The sequence below is a fragment of the Girardinichthys multiradiatus genome, chromosome 20 (genome assembly GCF_021462225.1).
Source record: "Girardinichthys multiradiatus isolate DD_20200921_A chromosome 20, DD_fGirMul_XY1, whole genome shotgun sequence".
Classification (NCBI taxonomy): domain Eukaryota; kingdom Metazoa; phylum Chordata; class Actinopteri; order Cyprinodontiformes; family Goodeidae; genus Girardinichthys; species Girardinichthys multiradiatus.
In genome coordinates, this window is record NC_061812.1 from 32360843 (window position 1) to 32377975 (window position 17133).

General features: G+C 39.2%; 1 protein-coding gene across 2 annotated transcripts in view; it reads left to right on the top strand.

Moving 5' to 3' along the window:
* LOC124856989 (sortilin-like) overlaps window positions 1-15747 on the top strand; it is a 28709-nt gene extending 12962 nt beyond the window's left edge. Inside the window, exons 5-20 of one of the 2 annotated variants that reach the window (XM_047348003.1) lie at window positions 65-226; window positions 350-423; window positions 2233-2282; window positions 2359-2486; window positions 2682-2826; window positions 3055-3210; window positions 4386-4498; window positions 4607-4709; window positions 4796-4964; window positions 5650-5834; window positions 5924-6113; window positions 9442-9558; window positions 10165-10273; window positions 11622-11734; window positions 11836-11962; window positions 12886-15747. In XM_047348003.1, coding sequence (XP_047203959.1) covers window positions 65-226; window positions 350-423; window positions 2233-2282; window positions 2359-2486; window positions 2682-2826; window positions 3055-3210; window positions 4386-4498; window positions 4607-4709; window positions 4796-4964; window positions 5650-5834; window positions 5924-6113; window positions 9442-9558; window positions 10165-10273; window positions 11622-11734; window positions 11836-11962; window positions 12886-12900 — 1956 coding nt within the window. In that variant the 3' untranslated portion in view covers window positions 12901-15747. Of the gene's footprint in view, window positions 1-64; window positions 227-349; window positions 424-2232; window positions 2283-2358; window positions 2487-2681; window positions 2827-3054; window positions 3211-4385; window positions 4499-4606; window positions 4710-4795; window positions 4965-5649; window positions 5835-5923; window positions 6114-9441; window positions 9559-10164; window positions 10274-11621; window positions 11735-11835; window positions 11963-12269; window positions 12813-12885 lie in introns of those variants that run through there. The other variant, XM_047348002.1, reaches the window with a different exon arrangement.
* The last annotated feature ends 1386 nt before the right edge of the window (window positions 15748-17133 follow it).

Genomic DNA, 17133 nt, shown 5'->3' on the forward strand with positions numbered 1-17133 from the left:
CTTATTTATGATTTTTAATTATATTTTTTTCAAGAACTTATTGAATTATTTTGCTTGGATTCAGGTGATCCTGACTGGTGATGTGTCTCACTTCGGCGGGTTCCGTCTTTTTCGCTCGCGGGACTTTGGCCTGACCTTTGAACCAACGGACCTACCGTTTGTGCCCCTCATTCAGATGCTATATAACCCCGGGGACTGTAACACGCTTCTGACCCTTAGTATAACGGTAGCAGCACTAATTAAGCTAATACTTAACTTCATCAACTATAAAATTAGAGTTATTCAGTAGTAGCCAGTCAATCGTTTCTGATCAACAGTGTTTATGACTAAGATTTTATTTTCCTTCCAGTTGGATCTGTGGCTGTCTGAGGACTTTGGCGCCACCTGGAGGAAAATACACAACAGTGTGTGTTTGGTCAGATGGTGAGATATTTTCTCAGATTAACATTTTCTACAAATAGATGCGGCAGTTTTTACATACATTAGGTCAGTTTGCAAATGTATTTTAAGTTTTATTAAACATGATGCTGAAATAAGCTTAATAGTTAAGTAAAAAAAAAATGTATGCATTTGCCTAACAACAAATGTGAAAGAAACTGCTTTAAAATCATTATATATTTTTTCTGACATCATCAGCTTTTGTTGGTGAGACCCAAGATGTTCCATAAAACAGAAAAAAAAATCGACAACCAGAGTAAAATCTACTTTCTGTACATATTTTTTAATGAAATAGTCGATCAATAAAGTCGTGAATGTTACAGCTGTGATAACGGATATGTAAAAGAAATCACAGCCTGGAAGTATTTGACTGTGACATATTATGGAAAGGAATGTCTGTAAAACATGTCATTTAATTACTAAGAAATAAATAAGCTCTCAAAATGTTATTGAAAGCATTTTTCTTCATAAATGGCATCAGACATAGAGGATCAATAGCATATATCCTTGAATTACTTATGTTTATTGGTGCTTGTCTCATGACTGACGGCACTGATTGGACTGACCAACACTGTGTCGTGGGAGAGAATGGTAAAAGGACAATCCAGCTTGATTGATTTTGAGAGTTTAACATAAAAAGAGACAGGAAAGAAAATATGGCTATCCTGACAAACATAGTCATATCTGAACAGTGGTGTGTTTTGATATGGACCATATGGGCAGTTGCCCTGAGTGGCATTAGAAAGGAGGGGCACATGAGCAACAGGTTAAAAATATATAGCTTATCTGTCAGCAGTCCACTATTGTTTTTTATTGTGTCATGTTGTCTTGTTTGATGCTGCTAGTTACTATCAGTTTGGTTTCTCGCAGAAATGACATTGAGATACAACTCTTCCAGTAGTTTGTCAGAGTGTAATAGTAAGTTGTCTGCGGCAGTCTTGTTATATGTTTTGCACAGCTGGACTGAAAAAAGTTTCAGGCAGCTTAGGTCAGACATGAGTTCGTTGTGCCGGCGGTTGAATTTTAATGTGATGGTTTTTTCTGACATTGAAGGAATTAGATTGTGCAAAGTTAGTCTTTCAATAGAGAGGTATGGCTGCATTAAAACTATTTAGAAATTAGAAAAATACACATTTAAATCATATTTTGGCTCTTGTACATGAGTTTGCGGCTCTGTACTGGTGAGCCAGAGTAAATGATTGTCACCACAGTTGCAGTACCTGGCTGTTGAGGGACTTCAGCACAAGTTGAAAATAGTTAAACTGCTGATCAATATATTTAAGTCATGTTTGCATGCTGTAAGGTGCTTGTCTGTGTCCATGAAATCTACATGCTCATCTTTGCTTTTCCTATAAGATAAATGATAATCTCATTTATTTGCTGTTATTTCCAGGTGTCCTCATCCTCACTATTCAGCTCACTTTCCTGACTCTGCTTTTCTCTGAGTTTCTCTGAGTAATCGGACCGCGGTAGCTCCTCTGCTCGGCCACCACAGTCATTTTGGGCCTTAGCCTTATACTGACCACAGAGTGCAGAATCTGAGGTGGTTCTCAGGCTGAATCACAACTCAGGAATGTCTTTCCTATTCAGCCTGCACTCCTTCATCCAGCAGCGGTGTAAAAACTGTTGGTCTTATTTGGCAGCAAAGCTGGGAGTGTTGCGTGGGTTTAAATGAAGATTAAATGAGTGATTGGCATTGATAAAACCATCAATGTTTTTTTTTTTTTTTACATTTCAACTAAGAAAGCTTTCACTAAATTTTCCTCTTTTTTAAATTCTTTCCCTTTTTTTCAGGGGCCCAAGAAACAGCATCTACTTTACAACCAACAACAATGGATCATGCAGTAAGACAGGATGATATAACCCCATGTTAACATGCATTTCAGTCTGAGTTGTTAAAATAATTCATTTTCCTTTTAGATAACAAAGGGATGCTAGATTTAAAGAAGACAGTCGACTACGGCAAAACGTTTCATACAGTCGCATCCAGAGTTTACTCCTTTGTCCTGGGAGGAAAATTTGTCTTTTCCTCCATCATGACAGGAACGGTATGTATGTGTGTGTGTTGACTTCCTTCATGAAAACTAAGAAAATGTTTTTAGAGTATTCAGTCGTTTTTCTGCTTTGCTTCAATCCAAATGAGAACTTTCCAAACTGCTTTGCTCCTTTTTAAAGCATTATGTTGGATAAAATGTAGCAGTGCACATTTAATGAAATGTCTCACGTGTGTTTTTGTGTGTCAGGGTACAGAGCGTGCGATCCATGTCTCGGTAGACGGAGGGGAGCACTGGAACATTGCTCAGCTTCCTGCTGTCAACCATCTGCAGTTTTACTCCATCCTCGCAGCCAATCAGGATATGATCTTCATGCATGTGGATGACCCTGGAGGTCAGCAGTTGTGACCCATCTTTAGTGATGATTGTATCTGAAGATGTTGACCATATTTCTGTTTTCTGATCATTCTGTAACACACAGGCCTCACCTTCAGGCAAACATTCCTGAAGATCAGAGCACTGAGTTTGTTATCAGCTCTTCTGTAGGGATCCAATAATGCATCACAGTGTAAAGCACAGACTGTCATAGTGTGTGTGTGTGTTTGTGTCCTATCTGGAGCAGACTCTGGTGTTGGAACCATCTATGTGTCAGACGACAGAGGAACTATATTCTCCAAGTCCCTGGAGCGCCATCTCTACACAACCACAGGAAGCGAGACAGATTTCACCGCCATTTCTTCCCTGAAGGGCGTCTACATGACCAGCATACGCACAGACGGTGGGTTAACTTGGTTCTAATGTTATTTTCACTGAGGAAAGATCGTACACTGCCTAACACTGCAGTCATGCTGTATGTTATTGAGATTTTATTTGATAGACCAAAAGAACGCATCGCGTAGTTATGTAGTGGAAGGAAATTGGAATGGTGGGTGGAATATGGTTTTCACAAAATCTGAAAGGTGTGCTGAGCATTTTTATTCTTCCACCTAAGTCAATACTTTGAACCTCTTGTTGCAGTTACAGCTGCAAGTGTTTTTGGGTATGTTTCTACCAGCTTTACAAGTCTACAGACCAACTATTTTTGTCCATTTTCTGTAAAATAACTCACGCTCAGTCAGATTGGATAGAGAGCATCTTTGGACATCTGTTGTCAAGTCTTGCAACAGAATCTCAGTTGTCTGGACTTTGACTGGGCCATTCCAACACATGAATATACTTTGATTTAAACCAGTCCGTTTTAGCTCTGGGTGTATGTTTAGGATTGTCATCTTGTTGGAAAGTGAACATCAGCACCAGTCTCAAGTCTTGTGCAGCTTCTAACAGGTTTTTTTCCTGGATTGTTCTGTATTTAGCTCCATCCATCTTCCCATCAACTCTGAGCAACTTCCTTGTGCCTGCTAAAAGAAAACATCCCAACAGCATGATGCTCCCACCACCATATTTCATTGTCGGTATGGTGTGTTCAGGGAGATGTACAGTGTCATTTTTCCTCCACACATATCATTCATCTGACCAGAGCTCCTTAGTCCACTTTTTGCTAAATCCCCAGCTTGGTTTATGATAAAACTTCAACAGGACATCTCTTTCATAGTCCTGATTTTGACTTATGGTTGTCCTGCTGACAGAGTCCCCTACCTGAGCTGTGGATTTCTGCAGCTTCTACAGAGTTACCATGGGCCACTTAGCTGCTTTTCTGGCAAATACTCTTCTTGCCTGGCCTGCCAGATTAGGTGCATGGCCATGTCTTGTTAAATTATTATAGTTTCTAATGATAAGAATGTCTTTTCCTGCAAATTAACATGTTCTCAATTTTTCATTTAAATCTGGTTGTAAACAAAGATTTTCCTTTATAGTTTGGCTACATTTCTGTGTAAGTTGGAAACTCTCCAGCTCTCACCAGGTCAAGACTTTTTGACACAGACAATCTGACACACTTTTGCGTTCTTCTCACAGACCGTACGATAGAGACAGTGATCACCTATGACCAGGGAGCCAAGTGGCAGCCACTGCGCAGACCTCAGAACAGCGACTGCGACTCTGAAACATCCACCAACAGACCTAACAGGGTGAGACGCACGCGCATCTGTTGCTCCTTAGATAAAATGCTGCAAAGTCGTTGCATTGTGTGTTTTTTGGTGAAGGGGTTTTCAGTGCTGCTTCTCTTGCTGTTACAGTGCAAACTTCACATATATGCCTCGTACAGCACCGCCATGAAGATGAATGTCCCTGTGCTGCCGCTCTCGCAGCCCAATGCGGTGGGTCTTATCCTGGCTCACGGTAAGACGGGACCACACAGACATCCTTCAGTCTGAACCTTCTCCTGAATTATTCTTCACACTGAAGCCCTTCCCCTCTCTTTTCAGGCAGTGTTGGAGAGTCAGTGTCAGCTCTCACTCCTGACGTTTATGTGTCTGATGACGGGGGCTACTCGTGGCTGCAGGTTCTGAGGGGCCCCCATCATTATGCTATCCTGGACTCTGGAGGACTGCTGGTTGCGGTGGAGCACACCAACTCACCTCTCAACCAGATAAAGTAACATTGTAGATAATTATTTCTTCTTTCTTGTGCAGTATATTTTATTTTAGGCTTTGGATTTTCTTACCTCAGATCGTTTTAACTGTGATACTTCTAAGTAATTAGGGGTTGGTTAGTTTGTAAATTTTAAATAACTTTTAAAGACAGCTTTTGCAGAAGAATGTCACTGTTTATGATTGTTTGTTTTTAATCAAAGTTTGATCTTGAGCGTTTATTTTGTTTCGTATTAAGAATTTGATTTATATATGAAACTTTGCTGCTCATTCTGTGCTCCCTGGTAGAAAAGATGTTGTTTCTCAGTGGAACTTGGTTAAGTAAAATAAAGAAATACAGTTGAGTTCAGCCAGTTGCATCAGGGTGGCAGCATCATGCTGTGGGGATGTTTCAATGTTTTGCAGAAACACCTTTTGCTGCAGCTTCTGCCGCATCTGATTTGCTCATCTAGAGACTGAAAAATTGCCCTCAATTTGTCCAACTTTTAAGTTTTGCCACAGAGTATCCGTTGGGTTTAGGTCTGGACACTGACCTGGGCATTCTATCTCATGGACATGCTTTGACTTAACTATTCTGTAGCTCTGGCTGTTTGCAGGTGGTTGTTATTTAAAACTACGGGGAAAAACAGTCCAGAGAAAAGGTTTTCATACTTCGCAAGACACTGTAACTTCTTCCTCCTCCCCTTTAGGTTTTCCACAGATGAAGGACAATGTTGGCATACGTACAACTTCACCAGCGACCCTTTTCACTTCAGTGGCATGGACAGTGAGCCCGGCTCTCGCTCCATGAATGTCAGCCTGTGGGGCTACAGGAACAACTACACTAAGTGGGTGGTGATCACAGTAGACTTCAAGAAGCTCCTCACCAGAGACTGTAAGTATAGTTGAGAAACACCGGTAATGTTGGATTATAGTGTGTTAGGGCAAGTTTGCTTGAGCTCAAGGGCGTCTGTGGTTGTGCAGGCATTGAAAGAGACTATGAAGAGTGGCTGGCTCACTCTGCAGACCCCAGTGGATCCTATGATGGCTGCGTGATGGGCTACAAAGAGACCTTTTTACGCCTGAAGAAAGATTCAGTGTGCTGGAATGGAAGAGACTTTGCGGTTACCAAGAAGCAGTCGCCCTGTCCATGCTCAGTTTCAGATTATCACTGGTTTGTCCCTTTCCTTTCACATCCTCAGTAAAATAGGATTGTTCAAAAATACTGAATGATTGTAAAATTTCTGTTCATAATATTCATGAAAACAGATACAAACATACTTTTTTTGTTTCTGTTTTTGATTTTTGCAGCACTCTTAGGAAATTGCATTATGTGACAAATGTGATCAGTCTAACAGAGAAACGTAGATGATGATAAATCAGAATCAGCTTTATTGCCAAGTTCATACATACAAACAAGGAATTTGACTCCGGTACACTTTGCTCTCTGGTTTTTGTTTTTGTATTACAGAATATACATACATACAATATACAAATATACATATATATAAATAAAAAGGTGCATTTGCAACATCTGTATGCTGTTGTTTTGTACTCTATTAAATGTTCATCAGAGAAACAGCCTGGGGGAAGAAACTGTCTCTGTGGCGGCTGGTTTTAATGAACAGTGCTCTGTAACGACAGCCTGAAGGTAAAACTCTAAACAGTTTATGTGCAGGGTGTGTGGGGTCTGCAGAGATTTTAGCAGCTCTGTTCCTAACCATAGACCTGTATAAGTCCTGGATGGAGGGAAGGTCAGCCCTGATTATTCTCTCTGCATTCCTGATTATTCGTTGCACTCTGCACCTGTCCTGTTTTGTGGATGAGCCAAACCACACTGAGATGGATGAAGACAGGACAGACTGAATGATGGCAGTGCAGAAGATGACCAACAGCTCCTGTGGAAGGTTGAACTTCTTGAGTTGCCTCAGGAAGTACAGTCTCTGCTGGGCCTTCTTCCGAACATTGTCTATGTGTGAAGACCTTCTCAGGTCCTCAGAGATGATGGTTCCTAAGAACCTGAAGTGGTCCACGGCCAGAGCGGTGTTGTTGAGGATGGTGAGGGGGGTGTATGGTGGTGGTGTTTTCCGAAGGTCCACCACCATTTCCACAGTCTTGAGTGGGTTGAGTTCAAGGTAGTTCTGACAACACAAGTGTACCAGCCGATCCACCTGCTGTCTGTATGCAGACTCATCACCGTCCTGGATCAGTCCAATGACAGTGGTGTCATCTGCAAACTTCAGGAGTTTCACGGACGAGTCCGCTGAGGTGCAGTCATTTGTGTACAGAGAGAAGAGGAGTGGAGATAGAACACACCCCTGGGGGGCACCAGTACTTATTGATCTGCTGCAGGAGAAGATGCTCCCCGGTCTCACCTGCTGCTGTCGGTCCGTCAGGAAGCTGTTGATCCACTGACAGGTGGAGGCTGGGATGTTGAGCTGGGTGAGCTTCTGGTGGAGGATGTCTGGTATGATGGTGTTGAAGGCCGAGCTGAAGTCTACAAACACGATCCTGGCGTACCTCCCTGGATGGTCGAGGTGTTGCAGGATGAAGTGTAGACCTAAGTTAACAGCATCATCTGCCGACCTGTTTGCTCGGTAAGCAAACTGCAGGGGGTCCAGCAGGGGGCCTGTGATGTCTTTCAGGTGCTTCAACACCAGCCGCTCAAAGGACTTCATGATCACAGACGTCAGGGCTACAGGCCTGTAGTCATTTAATCCTAGGATGGTGGGTTTCTTGGGAACCGGGATGATGGTGGATCGTTTGAGGCAGGAGGGGACCTCACATTTCTCCAGTGACTTGTTGAAGATCCTTGTGAAGATCGGAGCGAGTTGATTTGCACAGGCTTTCAGGCATGATGGGGAGATGTTATCAGGTCCTCCAGCTTTCTTTGTTTTCATGCGCTGAGCCTGTTTACATCTTCCTCGGAGATCCTTAGTGCAGGCAGAGGATCTGATGGTGGGGGGTTGGTTACTTTGTGGGAAGAACTTGTTCCTGAATGGGATGTAGAGGGGATGATTTGAGGTGTGAATGGCTTCCTGTCATGTCTGCAGTAGAAGCCATTCAGACAGTTGGCCAGGAGACGACTCTGTTCAGGAAGGGTTTCTCAGACAAGTCCATACAGCTGAAGTGTCACCAGTAGAAAGGCTGTTCTTAAGCTTCTCACTGTAGCTTCTCTTGGCTGCTTTGATCTCCTTTGTTAGTTTGTTCCTGGCCTGCCTGTACTGCGCCCAATCTCCACTGCTGTGAGCTTCTTCCTTTTCCCTGCGCAGATTCCTGAGGTGTGGAGTAAACCATGGCTTATTATTCCCAAAGGTGCAGAAGGTCTTGGTCTGCACACACATGTCCTCACAGAAACTGATGTATGATGTCACCACATCAGTTAGTTGGTTTAAGGCGGTGGCTGAGGTTTCGAAAACAGTCCAGTCTGTGCATCAATGATAGATTAAACACAGGTGTAAAGGACCCTCAGTTATTGACACTCCTGGTAAAGATGTGTTTAAATATATTGATCTTTTATTATAGTAGCATATTATCACAGGGATTTTATCCAGCTTTTAATATGAGTACATTTAATCAAAGGGAGAAAGAAAACCTACTTAAAAAATTGTTTATTGGCAAAACAAACTATGCCTCAAATACTGACCCTCTGAACCATATTCCAATAAAATAAATCTAAATGATAATTATTTTAATTTCTATTTTACTTCCATCAGAGTCCACCAGATAATCTTTTAATCAATAATCCATGGCTTCCTATTTCCGTGGGGTATAAATAAAACATGACATGAGTCCTGCTTCTCTCAGCCACTTTTCAAAATGAGAAAAACCAGAGAACATGCAATTGAAGGAAACTAGATGTGTGCTGATCTGGATAAGTTGGTAAACTGCTGCAAGACAATAACTGCCTTAACATGTCCATGTCTACAGTCAGAGCATTAATTGAAGTGTTTAAAACAACATGTAGTGTCACAAACAACAAAGTATAAAAAGCTATAAAATCTTTTTTGCAGTGGCATCATCTCAGGGTGAAAATAGAAAAGAGTAATCTAAACCATTTCCCATATGCTTACTTAAGTGGGGACAAAGTCCAACATCAGAAAATAGTCGATGAGAGTTTTTTTCTGCAACTTTCCGTTAAACTTGTTGTTTCTCTGGGGTGTAAATATAAAGCGACACAGAGGCCTATTTCTCTTGCATATTATATAAAATGTGAAAACAAGGGAGCATAATGAAAAAATTAAAACAACCGGGCTGGACGAAGACCGCGAGGAAGTTTACCATGAAGAGTGAGGAGGATCTCAAAAGCTCACTTAAAAGTGGTATCTTGTCACCAAATCTCCATAGCAACCATTTATTTTAAGGTTTTTGTACACATCTTTACCAGAAGGGCCGGTATTTGTGAATGGGGAAGTTTCACCTTCTCCAGGCAACAGTGTATTATTTAATTCTTTTTATCTGTGACTCATTAAATATGTGGCACAAAAACTTTTCCCCCGCAGTGACTTTGGTTACTACCGGCCCGAGAACAGCTCAGAGTGTGTGGAGCAGGAGGAGATGTTGGGCCGTGCTCTGGAGTTCTGTTTAAACGGGACCACTGAACAGCTTCAGACCAGTGGGTGAGGAGGCTGATCACACACAAAAACATCCTCAAATCCCTTAAAAGGTTTTAAATTTCACCTCAGGATTCATTGCAGGATTAAATTTAATTTATTCTCTGAAAGTCTGAAATTAAACATAAACTCAGTCATAAAGACTAAACAAAAAGGAAGAGGGTTTTAAACTGTTATTTATTTATTTTTTAATAATTTATTACTTGCTTTTCAAAGTATTTAGTACCTTGTTTCATCAGCTTGTTTGAACATTATTCACACTTTAATGCAAGATGTTCATTAAATAAGCCACAATTTCCCTACCAATAATAAATGACCTCTGGAAATATTTATTTGCAAGACATTTATAAGTTTGTAGTATTTGGTGTTTGAAAATGATCCCGTACTCCGGACATATTTTAAATGTTAGTTTGTTCAGTTACTTTAATAAACTTAATCAACAGCCTGTTAATTTATATAAACATATACTCGGAGGACCTTTTTAAACATCCAGGATATTACATTTCAAACTGTCTTTATTAGTGACATGGTTAATACAATAAGTTTGCTAAATGTATTGTTCTGTTTCTTCTCACTTAATCCATGTTTCGAATGTGCATCTCCAAATTCAAGTTACCGGAAGATTCCTGGGAACCAGTGTGAGGGAGGTTTCCAGCCGGACAGAAAGGAGGTTGACTTGAGGAGGTTGTGTGCCAGCGATGCCCTTCATCCCAATTCTCTGGTCAGTTTTTCTCTGCATTAGATTTCTTGAATCATCCATATTTCCTTCTTATGCTGTCCATATTTCCCATATCAAAAACTACCAGTGCAGACAGTGTCTTTTCTGGAAATATAGTGAAAATAATTTTAGTATTTCATGCATGGAGACAGAGATTATAAAGAGCAACACAGATACATTTTCTCCTGGAACTGACAGAGCACAAAAAGCTACTTGAACGTCCACCATGTTGATCCTGTTCAGTCGTTTTATAGAGGATGACTTTGGTTTTGTTTTTGTTTTCTAATGGCAACCCTGGTAAAGATGTCTAAACAACCTTAACTAAACTCGTACTTGTATTGCAGCAGCATACTGACACCGAAAACTTTACAAAAAGCCATACTTTAATTTGAGTACACTTTTTCAGCAAAAAGAAAACTGCCACATTAAGAAAATGTTCCCCTATTTTTTGACACCCTTAACAAATCCAATAAAATAAATGTAACTGAGACATTTTTTATTTTGTACTATGTTGTTTTAAGTTAATCAGAATGTCTGGGAGATTTTAATCAAGAAGCCATCATTTTTAGTTTACCTGCGGTATTAATATGATATGAATTGGAGGACTGCTTTGCTTTGCTGCTCTTCAAGATCGGAAAGACCGGAGAACATACCATTAAAGTAAGGTACATGTGTGTTGATCTGTATAAGACAGGAAACATCCGCTGAGCAAAAACTAAAAAGTTTTAAACAACTTGAGCTGTGATGAACAAGGCTTGATGAGTACCCAAGTTTACTTTGTATAGTGCAGAGGATGGTGATGGATGTAAAAAAAAAAAAAAAAAATCTCCTAAGCCCACTATTAGAGATCTGCATGAAAGAGTGGCATGTTGTGGTCACCATAGCAACAATTTATTTTAAGATTTTGGTTCACATCTTTACTGCAACCAACTGTGACACACGTGGCTGGACGAGGATCCATTTGTACTTAGCTACCATGCACAGTTAAGAGGAGAATAAAGGTTGAAAAAGAAATCCCCAAAGGTCACTGTTGGAGAAGAAGTGGCATTCTAGAGTCACCAAGTCTCCATAACAACCACTGATTTTAAGCCTCTTGTACTAAGCTTTACCAATACTTTACAATACCAATACTGTAAATTATAAATGAACATGTATAAAGCACAAATAACCTGAGCTGTGGAGAGGATACAGTGACAGTACAGTGCGTTGATGTTCTGCAGGATGTTTTATGTTTACATGATGATACTCGACTCTTTCCTGCGCAGATGAATGTTGTTACAGCTCAGCAGGGAAAAAAAATCAATCCTGTTAAGGCTTTTAACATGTTTGTATTTATCACTGAAAACCACAGACTGACACCAGTTCACCCAGCACTGCTGTCATAGTGATGGTTGTCATGGCGATCCTTCTGATGAGTGCTGTCGCAGGCGTCTGGCTGGTGAAGAAGTACGTCTGTGGAGGACGGTGGGTTACCGTTTTTTCATCTCACCATCCACACCCGCCAAACACTGTTGGCATTGCTCCTGTTTTTCCTCCCTAACGGACGTTCTTTCTGCTTTCTCCAGGTTCCTCGTGCACCGATACTCTGTCATGAGGGAACATGTGGAGGCCAACAAAATAGAGGGAGTAGATGATGTTGACACAAACTACATGGAAACAGAAAAAACACAGTTCAATGAGGATTCAGATCAGGTGTGTAATACTGACATATAGATACATGTAAATGAATCTAAATGAGAATACATTGCCTTGTGAAAATCTGTGCCAAAAAAATCTGAAAAGTGTGGCATGCATGTATTCAGCGCTCCCTGAGTCAGTACTTTGTTGATCTACGTTTTGATGCAGTTACAGAAATCTTGGGTGTGTCGCTACCTTTTTCCACATTTAGAGGCAAACATTGTTGCTCATTCTTCTTTGCAAAATGCCTCAAACTCAGACAGATTTAATGGAGAGCATCTGCCAACATTCTAAAACATGAATATATTTTAATCTATTGTAGCTCTGGAAGATGAACCGTCGCTTCAGTCAAAGGTCTTGTATTTAGTTCCAACTCTGACCATCTTCCTGGTTCCTGCAGAAGAAAAGTGCCACCACACCATGATGCTGCCACTACCATGTTTTACTGTACTCATGCTGTTTTTAGGAAGATGTGCATTGTTAGTTTTCTGCCACAGATAGAGTTTTCAATATAAAAGAAAAAAGTTTAGCTTTTGGTCTCATCTGGCCACAGTACCTTCTTCCACATGTTTGCTGAGTCCCCTCCAAGCAGAACTTCTACTTCCACAAAAGCCGTAGTTGTGAAGTGCAGGATTGAGAGTTGCTTCAACAGATTCTCCCACCTAGACTGTGGATCTCTGCAGCTTCTTGGCTTCTTCTCCTATCAAAGCTCTCCTCGCACAGGGACGGCCATGTCTTGGTAGATTTGCAGTTTTGCCATACTCATGATGATGGACTGAACAGTTTTCTCTGAGATCTTCATTTGCACTGGATTTTATTTAAGGGTATCAGGCTAAATCGGGCTGAATACAAATGCACATCATACTTTATAGACTTTGTTTGGAAAAAAAATAAACTGTAAATTCCAAAACTAAATGCTTTGTTTTGTGTCTCTAAAGGATCTCTTGGAATAAAATTTGTCCACAGTTGAGGCTTTCACAATAGCTGGGGATTCCCGTTTTGACATCTGCTTCTTTTTCCTCGCTGGATGACCCCGCAGCAAGTGGTACTCATACATCGCGTATCAGCTTTGGCTCCTTAAAATAATGGGAAAAAGTGTGTGACAGAGAAACGCCTTTTGGACTAACGGGTCTATCAGGAAGTTTAAGGGAGTAACCAAGCAACAGAAAACATAACATAAGCAGCGTCTTGCATTCAGAGCTGTTGCCTGCTGTTATTTTAGTACTTTGTAAATCTAAAACCTGCCAGATATGTTTCTTTGGCATTCGGAGTCTGTTTGAAAAAGCATTTACTCCGTTTGTCACCACCAAATCGTTAAAAACTACTCACTTTTCTGGAGTTGCTTAATTTTTAGATGTTTGAGTGTTTTTCTTTTTAATCAGAAACAACTCATGGCAGTATTGTTTTATTTTATCCTGACTTGTGGCTATATTTAGTCATGTTTTTATTTTTACAATAGAGTTTTTCATCCTTTACTGATAGAAAAACAGAGCACAATTTTTTTGTCTATTTGCAGTTCACATACAAACTCTTCAAGTGGCTCCAGTGACTTTTAAATTCTAACCTATAAGATGTTTTTTTTTAATATGGTCAGATTTTTGTTTCAATTAAATAATAACAAATGGCTAAACAAAATATGTTTAAATTGTCTAAATCTATCAGTCATTAGAACATATTTGATTTTATTATTTTAATTCATATAAACTATTTTACATTCACAAGTAACATTATACCAAAAGATGTAAAGACAGTTTTTTTTTTCTCAAAATATTAAATATTTTAATTAAAGGTTTTTCATAAATAACAAGAATACACAAAATCAAATGGTACCCCTACCCACCCCACTGAAAGGACTAAAGACAGTTGCTTGTAAAATGAAGAAAATGCTCATATTCAATTTTGGGGAACTTTTTGAAAACATATTTTCTCCAAAAAAGGTTCAACAAGGATTTTAAACTTGTTCTCATGGACAGTCCTCAAGTTTTTATAAATATGTAATAATTAGTAATTATTTACTAATGGCCACAATACAATAGCTTGTAATAGTGTAATTACATGCTTTTTAAAGGTAGGTGACAGCTAACACAATTGGAACTTCCAACTTTGAAAATTTAACTATGACTTCTATCCAGATTTGGCCATTTAAGTGAGATGTGGGTGCTGTGAAACGTATGTTATTGAGCCCTCCTTGTATAACATTTTAATTCTGAATGTGCTGAGACCCTGCCTTCAGTATTTGTCTCTGTTAAATAAGTAAAGGTAGAACGATTGAACATTTTTTTTTTTTAAGTGACATTTTCATCCAGCTATTTTTAAAGGCAGCACCCTCTACGTTTATTGGCATCTTTTTCACGAATATTTATGAAGTTTTAAAATAAATGTGTTTCATTGCAGTAGCATAATCTCATACTGAAAATAAAAAAATAACCCGTTTCCTCTATTCAGTCAGGAGGAAAAAATGTCACTGAAGCACCTTTTAAGATATAACTTACTTTACCTTAAAACTAAATTACTTTTCTACGTTCATTTGTGACGAAGTTTAAGAAACTCCAACTGAGGACCCAAGTTTCTATCCTTTTTATCATACACAGTGAGGATTATGGTAAGGGAAGAAAAACAATCTAAAAAGGTCACTGTTAGAGAACTGCAGCACATTTTTCCATGTGAGATTACAATTATTTTAAGACTTTTTATACATCTTTACATGGGGCAACAATAAATGTGGAGGGTACTGTATGATTTGAGAGTTTATCCATATAAATTTTGAAACTTCATTACTGTGACAGTCCCTTGCAAAAAGGCTTTCATACAAGAACAAATATTGCCATTCGTGACCATGCTAACCAGAGTTGTAGAGCCCGGAACAATAATGAAAAGGATTATTCTTTGTCCTATTGTGTGAGGTGACAATCTGAACTTAAATGTTACCTTTACTTCAAGGATGTAACGTGATAGACTTTTTCTCCTCCCCTGTTTGCGCGGTGAAAAAGGAAAGACTTGAATTGTTGCCAAAGCACTTTGATTGTGAGTTTTGCTGATGTTTCATGTGAAGTTTTAAAGACTGAACCCAACATTAGCCTATTTAGCATTTTATGGGCATAAAGGTGATACTAACACAAACTTGAACTCACTTTTTTCCTAATGGTGTCAATACAGTTACTAAAATTATCAACATATTTTTGTAGAGACTTTGATGTTAAAGATGGGGAAATACAATATCACCAAGGTTGTACTTTTTACAGTAATAATAAGTTGTATTAACTTTTCTGCTGGCTCGTTAAATAAGCTTTTACAGTGTTTTCATTGATTAACTGAGTTCTATGTTTTTTACATTAGACTGGTTACATTTCTATTATCCACATTGTAAGACCCAGGACATTAGTCAAACACACAGGGTTCTATAGTCAGTGCTTGTATTCTCTAGCCGAGGCAATAATATCCCAGTAAATAAGCTATGTAGTGTGTACTAAGCAGACCTAATACTGAGGGATTTTCTCAAAAACGGTTGGGTATCTGCAAGCAAATTTAAATGCCCGATACGTCCTAATTTACTCAACTGTCAGTAAGAGTAAAGAGAGCTATTTACTGGATTGAATTAAATTTTTTGCACTGTATCTTCAGATCTGTGAAAGTTTTGAAATGATCTGTCAATTTTGCAGGGCGAGAGGTGTGACCTGTTTCCCATCTTGATTTAATTCATGCTGGGATGTTCAGTGATCTCTAGGTTGAACTGATCGGTGGTACAGATGTTTTGTAACAATTTTTTGCATTTATGCATTAAAAGAAATACACAAATTTCACGTATATGCTTGTGTTGTTTAATTATGCTGTGTTTAGAATATTTTTTAACAAAGACCTAAATATTTATAGAATATTAGGTGTACATTGCATGTGCTTGTTTTAAAAGAAATACAAATATGGAATATGAACTTTGCTTTTAGATCTACATAAGTATGTTTAAAAGAAAATAGAAAACGGAACAATTTCTGAACTTCCAGATTTATTTCTTTATTGTGTTATGTCGACAAACAGAACATTCTTTCAACATTAACATCTATTTAAATTACATCTCTTGTCTTTTACATGTGTGGAACCAGCTTAGAGATGCACCAATCAATCAACCAGCCTTTAGAAATGGCATGTTTTTCCTTGATGTGATTTCTGCCACACCCCTTTTTCATTAAATGCATCCAAACTTGGAACTCCCACCATGTTGGGTTTATAAATGCATCAATGGATGTTATCATTTCTATATTCTCTGCTGGATTTAAAACATAACTCTATCACATAACCTGCAGAACATTTCTTTCTATCATTTGCTGTGCTCCTTAGAATAAAAAATCAAATCAGAATCAGCAGTTCAACCCTGGAACAAAACTGGATACTGATATTGGCCAGGAAAAGTCTGATTGGTGCCTCCTTTAAACAAGGGGCGACAGTTGTGACAACCAGTGGGTTGCCAGTTAGAACCCTCGCCGCATCCATCTCAGTCGTTGTGTCCATGGGCAAGATACTTCATCTGCCTTGCCTGCTAATGATGGTTAGAGGGTCTGGTGGTGCTGAATGTATGGCAGCCTCGCTCCTGTCTAGTCTGCCCCAGGGCAGCTGTGGCTACAATGTAGCTTACCACTGTCAGTGTGTGAATATGTGCATGAATGGGATGATGACTGATTGTAGTGGAAAGAGCTTTAGGGTCCTCGGACTTGATAAAGCGCTATACAAGTGCAAGTCGTCTACCATCTACCAAATTAATCTTTTCAAAGTTATCACATAATCTACTCTAAGCCCTTAGTGTAGGTGTTAGAAAAAAACTGTTGACCTTAGTCAGTTGAAATGCCATCACTTCCCATGCAAACCAGATTTCTGTGATAAAGACTGAATAAAAAGACTGAATAAAAACACAATATGTTCAAATTAATTTTTTTGAAGATTTATAATACAATGGCAAAAGGACTTATCTGTATGACATGGACTGAACATGATTGTTGTGAAAGAGTTTATTGGTTTGTTCTGTGCATTTAACAAAGAGTTCTGCTCTAAATAGCTTATGACGTAACTAATAAGAAATGCAGCCAAGTGTAAAAGTGACTATAAGATGTTTACTGTATGTAAATAATAATGAAGAAAATTCCATGACTCCCTGCATTTCTGTGGCAAGTCTCCCCCTGAGAAACCTATGATAAAAT